Source organism: Trichomycterus rosablanca, chromosome 3, assembly GCF_030014385.1.
Source record: "Trichomycterus rosablanca isolate fTriRos1 chromosome 3, fTriRos1.hap1, whole genome shotgun sequence".
Classification (NCBI taxonomy): Eukaryota; Metazoa; Chordata; class Actinopteri; order Siluriformes; family Trichomycteridae; genus Trichomycterus; species Trichomycterus rosablanca.
Window position 1 is genome coordinate 26043143 of NC_085990.1, and position 16974 is coordinate 26060116.

Here is a 16974-nt window from a genome sequence, read left to right on the forward strand (position 1 = left end):
AAAAACATGACTATCAACATGCCCCCTCATTAGGTTTTACTGCCCCCCCAAGCAAAGCAGTCCAGAACCGGGGCTGGTGTGAAGGCTTTACTTAATTTTATTTGATTAATGGTAAAGCTGGTCTCTCTCAATGCCTAAAGTTATTTGTGAAGGCAAACTGATAGATGACAATTTCTGTTAATGACCAGAGTTGATTGTTCACTGTCATTGTAGAGCTAAAATAATTTTACTGAAGAAGATATTTATAATAAACTCCGGGATACAGCAGTCCACAAATACTGTACGCTATGTGGCCAAAAAAGAAAAATATTTATATTGCCGTCTAGTGGTTACTAGAGGTAATGCTACATGAGGTGACCAAAAAAAAACAACAACAAATTGTTCAATGTAAGGTGACAATATCAAGTTAGCTTGCTGATTAATTTGCACAATGTGGCCTTGAAACAATTTGGCTTGGAGATACACAGTTGATTGGACTTCATCCTGACAATGCAATTGTATGTGCTTATAGACACAATCAATTAAAATTGCAATTAACATAATTTTGTTCTAGACAAGGATAATATCTCAAGGATAATTCAGGCAAGCAGGTTTTCCTGACCAAAATTTGTAGCGTCAAAGCAAAGGGTCTAAATACTTTTATAGTTTTTTATTTTTAATACATTTTTGAAAGACACTCACTCTCATTCACTCACTCACTTTCTTAACCACTTATCCATTTAGGGTTGCGGGGGGGTGCTGGAGCATATCCCAGCTCTTTAGTGGGCGCAAGGCACACACAGTAACACCCTGGATGGGGTGCCAGTCCATCGCAGGGCAGACACACATACACACACATACACAAACCCATTCACCTACAGGGCAATTCAGTGTCTCCAATTAGCCTGACTGCATGCTTTTGGACTGTGGGAGGAAACCGGAGCTCCTGGAGAGAACCCACACAGACTTGGGGAGAACATGCAAACTCCACACAGAAAGGACCCAGACCGCCCTGCCTGGGGATCGAACCCAAGACCTTTTTGCTGTGAGGCAACAGTGCTACCCACCGAGCCACCATGTCACCCTGAAAGACTCTCAGAATGTTGTTGTTTTTTTTTTCATTCTCTGTGATTAAGTGTAGTTTGTTGGTAAACAAGCAATTATATCTATTCAAAATCAAATCCACAACAACTTTTTGCTAAAGTGTGCAAAAAGTCAAAGGGTTTGAATACTTTCTAAATACACTGTATATTACTGTATGTCTACACCAATCAGATGCAGAAAAATCCAAACATTCCAATCCAAGTTAAATGGATGTGTTTACAGTAAAATACATGAAAAATAAGCCACTCCAGTGAAGAAAATCTGAATGGATTAAATGATGCTGCTACACAATGTAGAAATATTTAGATATCTGGATTTTTTTTATTTCAGCTTTTATAGTTTATTAGAATTAGAATCAGTTTTACTGGCAAAGTTTGTGTGTACACAAAGGATTTGGTTTTTAACAGCTCAACACAGCACATACATGCACAACATAAAAAGCAGACAATCCACAATAATACAGTATATAAAATAGTAAAGCATATTGCACAATAAAAAACAGTAATACACACAGCTGGTTATGTCCTGTATAAGTAAATGTAAGAATTTGCATGACCAGAACAATTGTTTATAATGTCCATAATGTTTATGTGGGAACAGCTACAAAGAAAGGTTAGTCTGTCTATGTGTGTTTTGTATTTTGTGTATGTACCTGGTGTAAGCAGAATGACAGAAGTAATGATCAGAGAGAGGATGATTAGAATGACCAAGAGAGCAATTAATATTCCCTTCCAGTTCCTCTGTGAAGAATTACTGCTCACTAAATCCTACAGAGAGTACAAGAGAGAAAAGTTAAAAACACAGCTGCAAAAAACCATCAGATTGCAATTACTCACAATTCAGACTATAAAACAACATTTGGTAGTTACAGTTGAAAGGTTTGAAGTTTAAAAAGCCAGAGGCAAATTTAAATTTTAAAAGTAAGTTCAGAAAAACACCCAAAGTTTGAAGAAACCTGACATGTCATTCCATTAACATTCATATAGATCATACATTGACATTTACGGCTATTAGCAGACCTATTATGACCTACAAAGTAACAAAAGTTTTAGAACACATCAATATTTACAGTTATTATCAACATTTATTTAGTTAAAATCCAGTGAATAACCTGAAATGGTACAAAGAAATAAAAGTAAGTCTAAAGAATAAAAATAATATGAAATTTTAACCTGAAATGACACAATAGTTTGAATTTTAGATTTAAACCAAAGGGCTTTTTTCAGGGAACACATCATTCTTTAAAACCCTTTACAGCCGGCCCATTCAAATTTCGAAACAATAATTTCGATGGCTTGAAGCCTTATATCTCCGCCGTCCAATCACTGATTGTAAATCTGAAAACTGCCCCAGGTAGCTGACAACCCAGGCTAAAAGGCAATGTTATTGGTCAAGCGGTTTGTGTCGTGGCTGGTTTGCATATTTAATGAGAAGGCGGAGAATTTATTTTTTTCATTCGCCCCGCCCTCACACGGAGCGCTGCTGAGACAGTCGACTGGATAACAACACAGAAAGAGAAATTCTGTCAGTGAAATAAGGTAAGATTTATTTTAAAACTGTTTATTAGTGTTATTACTTTTCATTTCTACTCAGAAAAATTGTAATATTATTAGTGTTTACGCTTCGGAAAAGCCGAGGTGATTCTGAGAGTTGCGTTCTAAGTTTAGTCAGTCAGCTGCACAACTCTCCTTTCTGAATCGATTGTAATGTTTTTTATGTCCATCTAGATGGAAATAAATACGTGTGGAGAGTTTATCAGATACCTTTTTAGTCTCGTTTGTTTAGTAGTTTGTAAAGTATGCAGCAGTTTTACACAAATAAGTGATTAGTAGTGAACCTAAGCTAAGCTACCGGAGCTGTTTGTTGCATCCTGCAGCCATGTGGTTTGAAAAGGCTGCTAAAGGCTGCTCTCAAACTCCAAAGTTAGATTTTATGCATGTAATCTTGAAATCAGTTATAGCTTACTTGTTTTACTTCAATACTGTCTAAAGTCTGCTTAGAAATCACCTTAGCTTTGCTCATAATATCATTACATTTTGCATTGCATGCATTTAGCATGACTGGCTAAAGTAAGCTGAGGCAGAAAGCATAAAGGTGTGGATAATATGTCAGTCTGGGCAATTTATAACCTTTATTTCCATGGTATATTTTATCTGTGGTAATTTGTACTTATAACAGAGAAATATTATTTTATCTATAAAATATTTCTGTCAAATTTGCATCATTTTCTAAAAAATTGCTGCATTTATTTGAAAGAGACTAAAGTATGCTATGCTACCATATAGGTGCATATAGGTAGATAACAAGTCAGTCTGGGCAATTTATAACTTCTTTTTTTACCATAATATATTTTTTTCTGTGGTAATTCTTACTTGTATCAGTGAAATATAGTTTTATCTATAAAATATTTCTGTCAGATTTGCATAATTTTCTAATGTATTGCAAGAGATATTTGAAAGGGACTAAAATATGGTATCAAACTTTTTTTGAAAGCTTTTTTTGAAAGCATACAGGTGCATAACATTTCAGTCTGTGACTATTTACAACATTTTAAATATACAGTGTATCACAAAAGTGAGTACACCCCTCACATTTCTGCAGATATTTAAGTATATCTTTTCATGGGACAACACTGACAAAATGACACTTTGACACAATGAACGTCTGTGTGCAGCTTATATAACAGTGTAAATTTATTCTTCCCTCAAAATAACCCAATATACAGCCATTAATGTCTAAACCACCGGCAACAAAAGTGAGTACACCCCTAAGAGACTACACCCCTAAATGTCCAAATTGAGCACTGCTTGTCATTTTCCCTCCAAAATGTCATGTGATTTGTTAGTGTTACTAGGTCTCAGGTGTGCATAGGGAGCAGGTGTGTTCAATTTAGTAGTACAGCTCTCACACTCTCTCATACTGGTCACTGAAAGTTCCAACATGGCACCTCATGGCAAAGAACTCTCTGAGGATCTTAAAAGACGAATTGTTGCGCTACATGAAGATGGCCAAGGCTACAAGAAGATTGCCAACACCCTGAAACTGAGCTGCAGCACAGTGGCCAAGATCATCCAGCGTTTTAAAAGAGCAGGGTCCACTCAGAACAGACCTCGCGTTGGTCGTCCAAAGAAGCTGAGTGCACGTGCTCAGCGTCACATCCAACTGCTGTCTTTGAAAGATAGGCGCAGGAGTGCTGTCAGCATTGCTGCAGAGATTGAAAAGGTGGGGGGTCAGCCTGTCAGTGCTCAGACCATACGCCGCACATTACATCAAATTGGTCTGCATGGCTGTCACCCCAGAAGGAAGCCTCTTCTGAAGTCTCTACACAAGAAAGCCCGCAAACAGTTTGCTGAAGACATGTCAACAAAGGACATGGATTACTGGAACCATGTCCTATGGTCTGATGAGACCAAGATTAATTTGTTTGGTTTAGATGGTCTCAAGCATGTGTGGCGGCAATCAGGTGAGGAGTACAAAGATAAGTGTGTCATGCCTACAGTCAAGCATGGTGGTGGGAATGCCATGATCTGGGGCTGCATGAGTGCAGCAGGTGTTGGGGAGTTACATTTCATTGAGGGACACATGAACTCCAATATGTACTGTGAAATACTGAAGCAGAGCATGATCCCCTCCCTCCGGAAACTGGGTCGCAGGGCAGTGTTCCAGCATGATAATGACCCCAAACACACCTCTAAGACGACCACTGCTTTATTGAAGAGGCTGAGGGTAAAGGTGATGGACTGGCCAAGCATGTCTCCAGACCTAAACCCAATAGAACATCTTTGGGGCATCCTCAAGCGGAAGGTGGAGGAGCGCAAAGTCTCGAATATCCGCCAGCTCCGTGATGTCGTCATGGAGGAGTGGAAAAGCATTCCAGTGGCAACCTGTGAAGCTCTGGTAAACTCCATGCCCAGGAAAGTTAAGGCAGTTCTGGGAAATAATGGTGGCCACACAAAATATTGACACTTCAGGAACTTTCACTAAGGGGTGTACTCACTTTTGTTGCCGGTGGTTTAGACATTAATGGCTGTATATTGAGTTATTTTGAGGGAAGAATAAATTTACACTGTTATATAAGCTGCACACAGACTACTTTTCATTGTGTCAAAGTGTCATTTTGTCAGTGTTGTCCCATGAAAAGATATACTTAAATATCTGCAGAAATGTGAGGGGTGTACTCACTTTTGTGATACACTGTAACCATAGAATCAAGTTTTGTCTTGTATTTATTGCTCCTCTTAGATAATTATTGTTTTATGTGTAAACCATGTGCCAGATTTGAGAAACTTTTGTCATATGTATTGGTTCAGTGTACTTGAGTTTACTTCTAAACATGAGCCTGTGGACATTAGCTTCTCTGGCAAAAACATATAGAGTATTTGTGATTGAATTCTACATATATGTAATTATTTTTTAAAATAACATCACTGTCACCACCTTTATTCACTGTAATCTCTTTCTTTTATTATTCTGAGATGGATGGAGACAAGGCTCAATATTCACGCCTTATGGAGTCTCTGAAGAGGAGACAGCGGCTAGGCCCTGACGAGCTTAGACTTATTGCTGAACATGACAGCGATGAAGATCATGAAGGCATGACCATTGAAGAGGAGGACTTCATGGACATGGAGCTCCTGGATGAAGGGGAAGAAGAGGATGAAGAGGAGCAAGATGAGCAGAGGGATCAACCAACAACCTCCTATCGGTAAATGCATGTATTCCAATAGTGTGTATTTGTAAATGTGTGTGTACATATATGCTGACAATAAATGTCAGCATTTGCACCCACACACACAATCAGGGCTGCCAACAAAAAGTTAAAATTAACAAAAGAGTACAAACTGAGATTATGATTTTTACTAATGTTTGCTTTCTTTTATGGGTTTGGTTAGTCTTTCTTGTCCCATGTCAGGTAGGAAGCGGAAACGCTTTCCTGACTCTGTATCCTTTCCTTCCTATGCTGATGTAGACACAGAAGCACCAAAGCCCATACCATTTAATCCCTCTCGTCCAGTAGGCATAGATCTGGGAAGTGTGCGTAGGGCTGTATGGTCAGCCACAAGTACCTTGCGTGAAATAGACTTCTTCAAGTTGTTTTTCACGTACACCATCGTTGCCGAGATTTGCCAGTTTACAAACTCTAAGGGGTGGGAGCTTGTACTGAATAGGCCGTCTTATGCGAACCATCATGGGGCATGGGAAGAAGTGACCCCGGATGAATTCTACCGGTTTCTTGGGCTCCTTATTTACATGGGTTTCACGTCCCTGCACAGCATTCACAGATATTGGGGAACCAAATCTCTTCAGGGTTCATGGGCCAAGTTATTCATGTCCCGTGACCGTTTCAAGGAATTGATGGCAGCCCTCCATGTTGTAGATCCTGCCACAGAAAATAATCTTGATCGTCTTAGGAAGTTGCGTTACCTGATGGACCACCTCAAAACCAAGTGTCAGCAGCTTTTCCAGGCTAATGAAAATCTGAGCATAGACGAGAGAATGGTAAAATCAAAAGGTCGATCAGGATTCAAGCAGTATATGAAGGGCAAACCTACTCGCTGGGGTTTCAAATTGTGGGTCATTGCAACTTCAAATTCGGGATATACCTTAGACTTTGATGTTTACACAGGCAGTCTTGATGGGCGCATAACTGATTTGGCTATAAAAGTGATCGAAGACCTTGTGCAACCATTTAAAAATCAAGGTCACACAGTTTGGTTTGACAACTTCTATACATCACCAACTGTTATGGTCCGACTTAAGGAGTGGGGAATCAATGCTTGTGGGACATGTAGGATTAATCGTAAGAAATTCCCAGTGGATTTCAAAGATGTCAAGAAATGGGAGCGGCAAGCTAACCGTGGTGATATGAGGTGGTGTAGAATTGACGGAAATGTCTTAGTTGTTCAGTGGAAGGACACACGAGCAGTTACATGCCTCTCTAATTTCCACAATGCTAATGATTCATCAGAGGTTTCTAGGATGGTAAAGAATGGTGCCACGTGGGACAGGAAAGTAGTCCGTCAACCAGCTGTAGTAAAGGACTACAATAAACACATGGGAGGTGTTGACAGATCTGATCAAATGTTAAACACATACAATCTGCTTCAGAAAACTCAAAAGTGGTGGAAAACACTTTTCTTCCATTTTGTGGACATAGCCGTCGTTAATAGTTTCATTTTGTTTCAGGACTGGCATCATTCCAATCCAGCATCACGTTATGGGTTTAGTTCAGCAGGCTACAGCCAGATAAACTTTAGGGAAAATCTGTCGCGCCAACTTGCAGACATTTCCGTCGATTCAATTTTGCCATCTCAGCTTTCAGTAGCTCCAACCACTTCCTCATCGTTTTACGTCACCCACATTCCTCAGATAGAGCAAGTATCAAGAAATTGCTGGCTTTGCTACAAAAAATTCAAAAAAGAAAATAAAACAAAGATTGCGTGCATGGCTCCTGAGTGCCAAGGTAGAAGATTTTGTTTAGTTGGCAATCGAAACTGTTTTCAGTCTTGGCATTCTAGCAAAGGAGATGAGTTTTGCAGTTAGACCTACACAGGGCTTCTGTCTTCTACTGTCAGTCCCTCTCATCTTTCCTCAACCCCTGTGTTTGTGTATATGTTCTTTGTTTCTCTTTCTCTTCACAGGTCAAAGTTCAGTGTGCATTGTTCATTGGAAGGAGGTAATTTGAGGTAATTATCCATTGTGCATTGTCTGTTAAATATTTTGTAGTGAATTTTTGGCAAAATGGCTTAGATGAGATTTTATATCCTGTTGCCTCAAAACTGTTTACTGAATTGTTCAATGATTATCCTGAACAAATAATTGCTTTTTCTTGTATTGTTGAATTGGATTATTTGAGAGTTTGTTTTATGGAGTGATGTTCTTCAATAGTGCTGAACTATATTGTATTGTTGTTTTGAAATTATTTATAGAATGAGAAGTGTATATAATTCTAATAAAAATCTTTAATGTTTTTGAACTATACACTGTTGTTAGAGTGCTTATTTTGTCAAATACATTTTATCTGCTGTCTTATTTCAAAAATATGGATGTTCACAATTTAGTAATAATTAAGAAAAAAGTACACTTTCATTGGTTTATAGTGTATGCTGACATTGGTAAAAAGTGAGGTAAAAAAGGAGCTACACGAACATTCTAAATTGCTAAATGACACCTGCTAAATTGATCATAACTTTTGAATAGAAGATGATAGATTCAAAATTATTTTCTTGACAAATGGCTCACAAAATTGCAAACATTTCATATGTTCTATATTGTTCTCTATATTGCACAGAAATGTGTTAAAAATGTAAGTATTTATGAATTAAATAAAAAACGAGAGATTTTTTTAGGTTGATTTTGAAGGTTTTTTGTAAACATTTATTATATTACTCTTGAAAAACATTGTGTTTCATATAATTTTAAAGAACTGATTCTCCTGGTTATAATGGTGTGTGTATATGCAGGGTTTTTTTTCATAAAAGTACACTTTCATTGGTTTATAGTGTATGCTGACATTGGTAAAAAGTGAGGTAAAAAAGGAGCTACACGAACATTCTAAATTGCTAAATGACACCTTCTGCTAAATTGATCATAACTTTTGAATAGAAGATGATAGATTCAAAATTATTTTCTTGACAAATGGCTCACAAAATTGCAAACATTTCATATACTCTATATTTTTCTCTAAATTGCACAGAAATGTGTTAAAAATGTAAGTATTTATGTATGAAATAAAAATTGAGAGTTTTTTTAGGTTTATTTTTGAAGGATTTTAGGTATAGATTTGTTTATATTACACTTAAAAAACCATACTGAGTTTTATATCATTTTAAAGAACTGATTCTTCTGGTTATAATGGTGTGTATATATAGTCTATGCTATGTACGGTATTTACACAATAAGGTTTTTTCTATGACCATGTTACATAGTGTCCGAAAATGGAATGTTCCACTCAGGCATGAAAGGGTTAACAATGGACAGCTGCTCTGCAGCACAGGAAGCCAAAGCTTTTGAAGCCATCAGCTTTGAAAGTTGATGCAAACAATTCCTACTTTTGTCCCAACTTTTGGTGATTATTTACAAACCCTCTTATTGTACAGTGTATCACAAAAGTGAAAACACCCCTCACATTTCTGCAAATATTTCATTATATCTTTTCATGGGACAACACTATAGACATGAAACTTGGATATAACTTAGAGTAGTCAGTGTACAGCTTGTATAGCAGTGTAGATTTACTGTCTTCTGAAAATAACTCAACACACAGCCATTAATGTCTAAATGGCTGGCAACATAAGTGAGTACACCCCACAGTGAACATGTCCAAATTGTGCCCAAAGTGTCAATTTTGTGTGACCACCATTATTATCCAGCACTGCCTTAACCCTCCTGGGCATGGAATTCACCAGAGCTGCACAGGTTGCTACTGGAATCCTCTTACACTCCTCCATGATGACATCACGGAGCTGGTGGATGTTAGACACCTTGAACTCCTCCACCTTCCACTTGAGGATGCGCCACAGGTGCTCAATTGGGTTTAGTCCATCACCTTTACCTTCAGCTTCCTCAGCAAGGCAGTTGTCATCTTGGAGGTTGTGTTTGGGGTCGTTATCCTGTTGGAAAACTGCCATGAGGCCCAGTTTTCGAAGGGAGGGGATCATGCTCTGTTTCAGAATGTCACAGTACATGTTGGAATTCATGTTTCCCTCAATGAACTGCAGCTCCCCAGCGCCAGCAACACTCATGCAGCCCAAGACCATGATGCTACCACCACCATGCTTGACTGTAGGCAAGATACAGTTGTCTTGGTACTTCTCACCAGGGCGCCGCCACACATGCTGGACACCATCTGAGCCAAACAAGTTTATCTTGGTCTCGTCAGACCACAGGGAATTCCAGTAATCCATGTTCTTGGACTGCTTGTCTTCAGCAAACTGTTTGCGGGCTTTCTTGTGCGTCAGCTTCCTTCTGGGATGACGACCATGCAGACCGAGTTGATGCAGTGTGCGACGTATGGTCTGAGCACTGACAGGCTGACCTCCCACGTCTTCAACCTCTGCAGCAATGCTGGCAGCACTTATGTGCCTATTTTTTAAAGCCAACCTCTGGATATGACGCCGAACACGTGGACTCAACTTCTTTGGTCGACCCTGGCGAAGCCTGTTCCGAGTGGAACCTGTCCTGGAAAACCGCTGTATGACCTTGGCCACCATGCTGTAGCTCAGTTTCAGGGTGTTAGAAATCTTCTTATAGCCCAGGCCATCTTTGTGGAGAGCAACAATTCTATTTCTCACATCCTCAGAGAGTTCTTTGCCATGAGGTGCCATGTTGAATATCCAGTGGCCAGTATGAGAGAATTGTACCCAAAACACCAAATTTAACAGCCCTGCTCCCCATTTACACCTGGGACCTTGACACATGACACCAGGGAGGGACAACGACACATTTGGGCACAATTTGGACATGTTCACTGTGGGGTGTACTCACTTATGTTGCCAGCTATTTAGACATTAATGGCTGTGTGTTGAGTTATTTTCAGAAGACAGTAAATCTACACTGCTATACAAGCTGTACACTGACTACTCTAAGTTATATCCAAGTTTCATGTCTATAGTGTTGTCCCATGAAAAGATATAATGAAATATTTGCAGAAATGTGAGGGGTGTACTCACTTTTGTGATACACTGTATATAAGCATATAAGCATTCTATGGAACAGACTGCATTACAACAACCTCTGTGGCAGAATTTGGACACTACTGCACTGCAGTACATAGCACATTGGTATCACAATGGCAAGAAAAAGGCAATTTAACAAAAGAAGACAGACAGATAATAATAACCCCTAAAAGTGTAGGTCTTTCCTATAGAGATATTGCAAAGAAAGCCAAGGTGTCAGTAAGTACAGTTTTCTATACCATCAAAAGTTGCTTGGAAACTGGAGGAAACTCTGACAGGAAGAGATCTGGCAGACCAAAGCCTACAACTAAATCAGAAGACAAGTTTTGAGTGATCAGAACAAGTTTCCAAATTAATTGTGAAGAGAAGACTTCAAGCTGCAGGTTTGACAGGTCGAATAGCAGTAAGAAAGTCACTGATAAGACTGCAAAATATAAACGAGGCTTGTCTGGGCCAAGCAGCACCTCCAGTGGACTACTGAAGACTGGAAGAAGGTCTTATGGACTGATGAAAATGTAAAATATTTAGTACATTACACAAAGTTTTTGTTTGCTGTTGAGTTGGTAAAAGGATAGTCTCTCAGTGTGTGACACCAACTGTCAAACATGGAGGAGGAAGCGTGATGGTCTGGGGCTCTTTTGCTGGATCCAGAATTGGCGACTTCCACAGGGTGACTGGCACTGGCACACTGGACAAAAAGGTCTACAGCATACTGAAGCTCCATGAAATACCCTCTGGGCTATGCCTAGTTGGTCAGGGGTTCATATTAGGGCAAGACAATGGCCCAAAACATACTTCTAGGTTATGTCAGAACTACCTTAGAAGACAAGAACAAGGCTGTAGGCTTTAAAGAATAGAATGGTCTGCACACACTCCAGACCTAAACCCCATTGGGCTTGTTTGAGATGAACTTGGCAGAAAGATGAAAGCAAAGCAACCTATAAGTGCAGCACTTTTGTGGGACCTTCTGCAACAATGTTGGGAAGAACTTTCTGAACAATATCTAAATTCTGTTGTAGAAAGAACACCTCGAATGTTCAGCTGTCATATCTGCAAGAGGTGGAATAATGGAATAATAACAAAATTATTCCATCATTTAATTTTATAAAGTTGTTAATCTGTCCTATGCTTTAATTTTAAAGTACATTCGAGACATTTGTGACATTAAACTTTGTAAATATCAATAAAAAATGGCAAAATTGGGGTGTTTTAAAACTTTTGACCTGTAGTGTACAATGCAAGCAAATAAGGGTTAGGGGCCTTGCTAAGGGGCCTGGCAGTGGCAACTTGGTGGTAATGGGGTTTATCCAGCAACCTTCAGATCACTAGGCCAGTACTGCCGAGCTACCACTACCTGCATAGATAGCACTACACTACACCCAAAACACGACAATGGGAATTCATTTAGCCACAAGATTCTGAAGTTCCATTGCAGCAATGGAAGCCCCATCAAAAAAGCTTTTAATCAACAGTTCTGGTGCTGATATTGATTCCAGCACTAAACATGCCAGTCATATGGCTTTGTGCAATTTAGCTTGTAAGGAATCAAAACTCACACTTAGCTAGTGGTGACAAGAGCAAGTGCAGAGATGTGTTAAATTAAAAAATGGCTAGTTATGAAATTTGTGATAGAAGATTTTTAATTGGAGAGTAACTATGGTAACAGTAAAAGTTTCTGCACAAATAATGAAATGTATTGTACTAATTCAGAATGAAAGGAAATATTGAAATGCAGAGCTGAATGTTGATTGATTTAATGTGAGAGTTGTGTGGAGCTGCAGAGATTCATTTTGAAAGCAGAACAGCACAGAAATCACAATATACAGTGTATCACAAAAGTGAGTACACCCCTCACATTTCTGCAGATATTTAAGTATATCGTTTCATGGGACAACACTGACAAAATGACACTTTGACACAATGAAAAGTAGTCTGTGTGCAGCTTATATAACAGTGTAAATTTATTCTTCCCTCAAAATAACTCAATATACAGCCATTAATGTCTAAACCACCGGCAACAAAAGTGAGTACACCCCTAAGAGACTACACCCCTAAATGTCCAAATTGAGCACTGCTTGTCATTTTCCCTCCAAAATGTCATGTGATTTGTTAGTGTTACTAGGTCTCAGGTGTGCATAGGGAGCAGTTGTGTTCAATTTAGTAATACAGCTCTCACACTCTCTCATACTGGTCACTGAAAGTTCCAACATGGCACCTCATGGCAAAGAACTCTCTGAGGATCTTAAAAGACGAATTGTTGTGCTACAAGAAGATTGCCAACACCCTGAAACTGAGCTGCAGCACAGTGGCCAAGATCATCCAGCGTTTTAAAAGAGCAGGGTCCACTCAGAACAGACCTTGCGTTGGTCGTCCAAAGAAGCTGAGTGCACGTGCTCAGCGTCACATCCAACTGCTGTCTTTGAAAGATACTCCTTTGTGAGGAGTACAAAGATAAGTGTGTCATGCCTACAGTCAAGCATGGTGGTGGGAATGCCATGGTCTGGGGCTGCATGAGTGCAGCAGGTGTTGGGGAGTTACATTTCATTGAGGGACACATGAACTCCAATATGTACTGTGAAATACTGAAGCAGAGCATGATCCCCTCCCTCCGGAAACTGGGTCGCAGGGCAGTGTTCCAGCATGATAATGACCCCAAACACACCTCTAAGACGACCACTGCTTTATTGAAGAGGCTGAGGGTAAAGGTGATGGACTGGCCAAGCATGTCTCCAGACCTAAACCCAATAGAACATCTTTGGGGCATCCTCAAGCGGAAGGTGGAGGAGCGCAAAGTCTCGAATATCCGCCAGCTCCGTGATGTCGTCATGGAGGAGTGAAAAAGCATTCTAGTGGCAACCTGTGAAGCTCTGGTAAACTCCATGCCCAGGAGAGTTAAGGCAGTTCTGGGAAATAATGGTGGCCACACAAAATATTGACACTTCAGGAACTTTCACTAAGGGGTGTACTCACTTTTGTTGCCAGTGGTTTAGACATTAATGGCTGTATATTGAGTTATTTTGAGGGAAGAATAAATTTACACTGTTATATAAGCTGCACACAGACTACTTTTCATTGTGTCAAAGTGTCATTTTGTCAGTGTTGTCCCATGAAAAGATATACTTAAATATCTGCAGAAATGTGAGTGGTGTACTCACTTTTGTGATACACTGTATATATAATTTATGTGTGTTCAATTCCCAGGTGGAGCGGTCTGGGTTCTTTCTGTGTGGAGTTTTCATGTTCTCCCTGTATCCATGTGGATTTCCTCCGGGTGCTCCTGATTCCTCCCACAGTCCAGAAGTGTGTAAGTGAGGTGAATTGGAGACACTAAATTGTCCATGACTGTGTTTGATATTAAAACTGATGAACTGAACTGATGAATCTTGTGTAATGAGTAACTACCGTTTCTGTCATGAATGTAACCAAAGTGTAAAACATGATTAGGAACATAAATTCCTAATAAAACATAAAACAAACTTAACATATCTGACTGGATATATTACCAATTTACCCTCAATCTTTTGATTAAGTGTAAAAAGTTTTGTTTGTCAATACATTAATGAGTTATCTTTTATTTATTATCAAATGTTATATGTCAGACCTTTACATTTTCATGTCAATTGATTAATTTGATGTTACAGTATTAACATATCTTTCTCCAAAAAAACATTTTTGTAGTAAATGTGAGGATAAACTTTGATTTTTTTTTTTATTCTTATGTGTCTTACGGCAGGTTATCAAGACATAATCATTACAGAATTTATCAGTGTCAAGCTGGCAGCAATGGGGTATCAAATATATATGCTGTTCAATTCAAAACCTTGTATCATGTTACAAAAGAGAAAAAAATGACTCATTTAAAGTTAAATGTTAAAAGATTTTATTTCAAGTCTTTAACACCATTCAAGTGGTCTATTCATCATGAAATAAATGCTAAATAACTGCCAGATTCACAAAACGTGAGAAACGGCAAAGGTGGAGATAAACTGTTTTACACACTCAATATGGACAAGTATTGAAACACCAGCTCATTTATTGTTTCTTCTGATATCTAGCTATCCATCCATCTATCTAACACTGATCAGCCATAACATTAAAACCACCTCCTTGTTTCTACACTCACTGTCCATTTTATCAGCTCCACTTACCATATACAAGCACTTTGTAGTTCTACAATTACTGCCTGTAATCTGTTTCTCTGCATGCATTGTTACCCCCCCCCCCCCCCCCCCTTTTACCCTGTTCTTAAATAATCAGGACCCCCACAGAGCAGGTATTATTTAGGTGGTGGATCATTCTCAGCACTGCAGTGACACTGACATGGTGGTGGTGTGTTAGTGTGTGTTGTGCTGGTATGAGTAAATAAGACAATAAATACAGCGCCGTGTGGGCAGCGTCCTGTGACCACTGATGAAGGTCTAGAAGATGACCAACTCAAACAGCAGCAATAGATGAGCGAAGGTGGACCAACTAGGTAGGAGTGTCTAATAGAGTGGACAGTAAGTGGACATGATATTAAAAAACTCCAGCAGCGCTGCTGTATCTGATCCACTCATACCAGCACAACACACACTAAACACACCACCACATCAGTGTCACTGCAGTGCTGAGAATGATCCACCACCTAAATAATACCTGCTCTGTGGGGGTCCTGATTATTAAGAACAGAAAGGAGGCTAACACAGTATAGAGAGAAACAGATGAACTACAGTCTGTAATTGTAGAACTGATAAAATAATCAAAGAGTGTAGATATAAAAGATATGTTTACATAATAAAAAGGCTTTTGTTGGTTTTTATGCTTTTGTTTAAACACAGAAAGAGTATAAACTATAATATATATTTACAATATTTAAATGTACACGTTCTTTAAAAAAATTGCAGATAAAGGCGAGTGTTTAGCTTCATGCCTTGTCAAGTGGTCCAATCCGATAGTTCACATGCAGGCAAAACACAGTAAACAAACATAGCGATCACTGTGTCGAACAACTTGCTCTTTTACCCGTCGAATGCAGCGTTCAACATGAACCCTGAGAATGTACCGATCCACCTCGATCTTGTGTTTGAAAAGGCAAACTCTACATATTCACCGCTATGCGACATGTGGTGTTTAGAACTTTGCCGGGGGTTCTCACAAACCAGACGCTAGACTGTCCAACTAAGGCTAAACGGAAACACGTCACAGAGCTTGCATGCATAGAGCCAATAGCATTCGCTGATAGAGCCGGCCCTGACTCCGCCCCCAAACTGTCAAAACCACCCCTTTCAAAACTCGAGTGCAAACATTTCTCTCGCGCAGAAAGAGCGGCCGAGCGCAATTTGCTTTCACGCGCGCGCACAACAATGAAATCGAGCAGAAAAACAACATTCGAGAGTGAAAAAGACAGTTTGAGAGCGATTTTATGATCAGTGCGCACGCAATTCCTCTTTTTGTGCTCGCAAGTTTCACATTTGCACTCGCGAGAGGGATATTTACACACGCGAAATGTTAAAAGTTGCGCCCTCTAGTTTTGACATTGATGTGGCGCCATACGTTCTGTCTGCGGAGCTAAAAGTTTTCTGTCAGTCAGAGCAGATGATCCTGAACTAACCAACTTAGTAACTGATGAACTTTTGCCTCTGCTTGGCTCTGTGAAGTAACGTTTTCTGCTCTTATCTTCATCAAAAGCAAGGACCGCTTACAATTTACGAAAGTGAACCACGAATTTATATAACGTGCTCATAGAATCGGCTCAGATGGGATTGGGCTGTATTATCTATTTCAAGTACATATTTCAATCAGCAAAATTACATCGTATGTATGATGTGCACAACGTTAATTATGTTATTTTAGCTTGTCAAGAGATTTCGCAATGGTTTCTGTGCGATGTTTGCCGGGGGGGCGCATGTCCAAAAAGGTTGAAAACCCCTGAACTAAGCAATCACAGAAACAAGCAGGAACATCTCTTTAAAGTGAAAATTCACTATGAAACACTATGAATTTTTTCTTTTATTCAGCACTTTATTGAAAAAGACCTGACACTTCTAGAACCAAAAACCCCTACAATGCCAGCTAAGTGATAGCATATTAGTAAATAAAATGAAGCAAAATATACCTGTCAACAATTCAGTACTAAACCACTTGTCAGCAAATCCAACAGAAAAAAAACTAATCATCCTTATAAATAAAATCCAAGATTGATTCTAGAAAATGTAACAAGTTCAAATTATAAATC

The 16974-nt window shown here is 39.2% G+C and overlaps 2 protein-coding genes across 2 annotated transcripts in view; one reads left to right on the plus strand and one right to left on the minus strand.

Moving 5' to 3' along the window:
• Window positions 1–16974, minus strand: part of dpp6a (dipeptidyl-peptidase 6a) — a 69043-nt gene that overhangs the window by 35536 nt on the left and 16533 nt on the right. The window contains exon 3 of the mRNA XM_062992015.1: window positions 1736–1850. Coding sequence (XP_062848085.1) covers window positions 1736–1850 — 115 coding nt within the window. The remainder of the gene's footprint in view (window positions 1–1735; window positions 1851–16974) is intronic.
• LOC134310422 (uncharacterized) lies at window positions 2546–5820 on the plus strand. Its single transcript, XM_062992013.1, has 2 exons — window positions 2546–2621; window positions 5559–5820. Exon 2 carries the CDS (start codon window positions 5559–5561, stop codon window positions 5790–5792), a length of 234 nt encoding a protein of 77 aa, XP_062848083.1. The 5' UTR covers window positions 2546–2621; the 3' UTR covers window positions 5793–5820.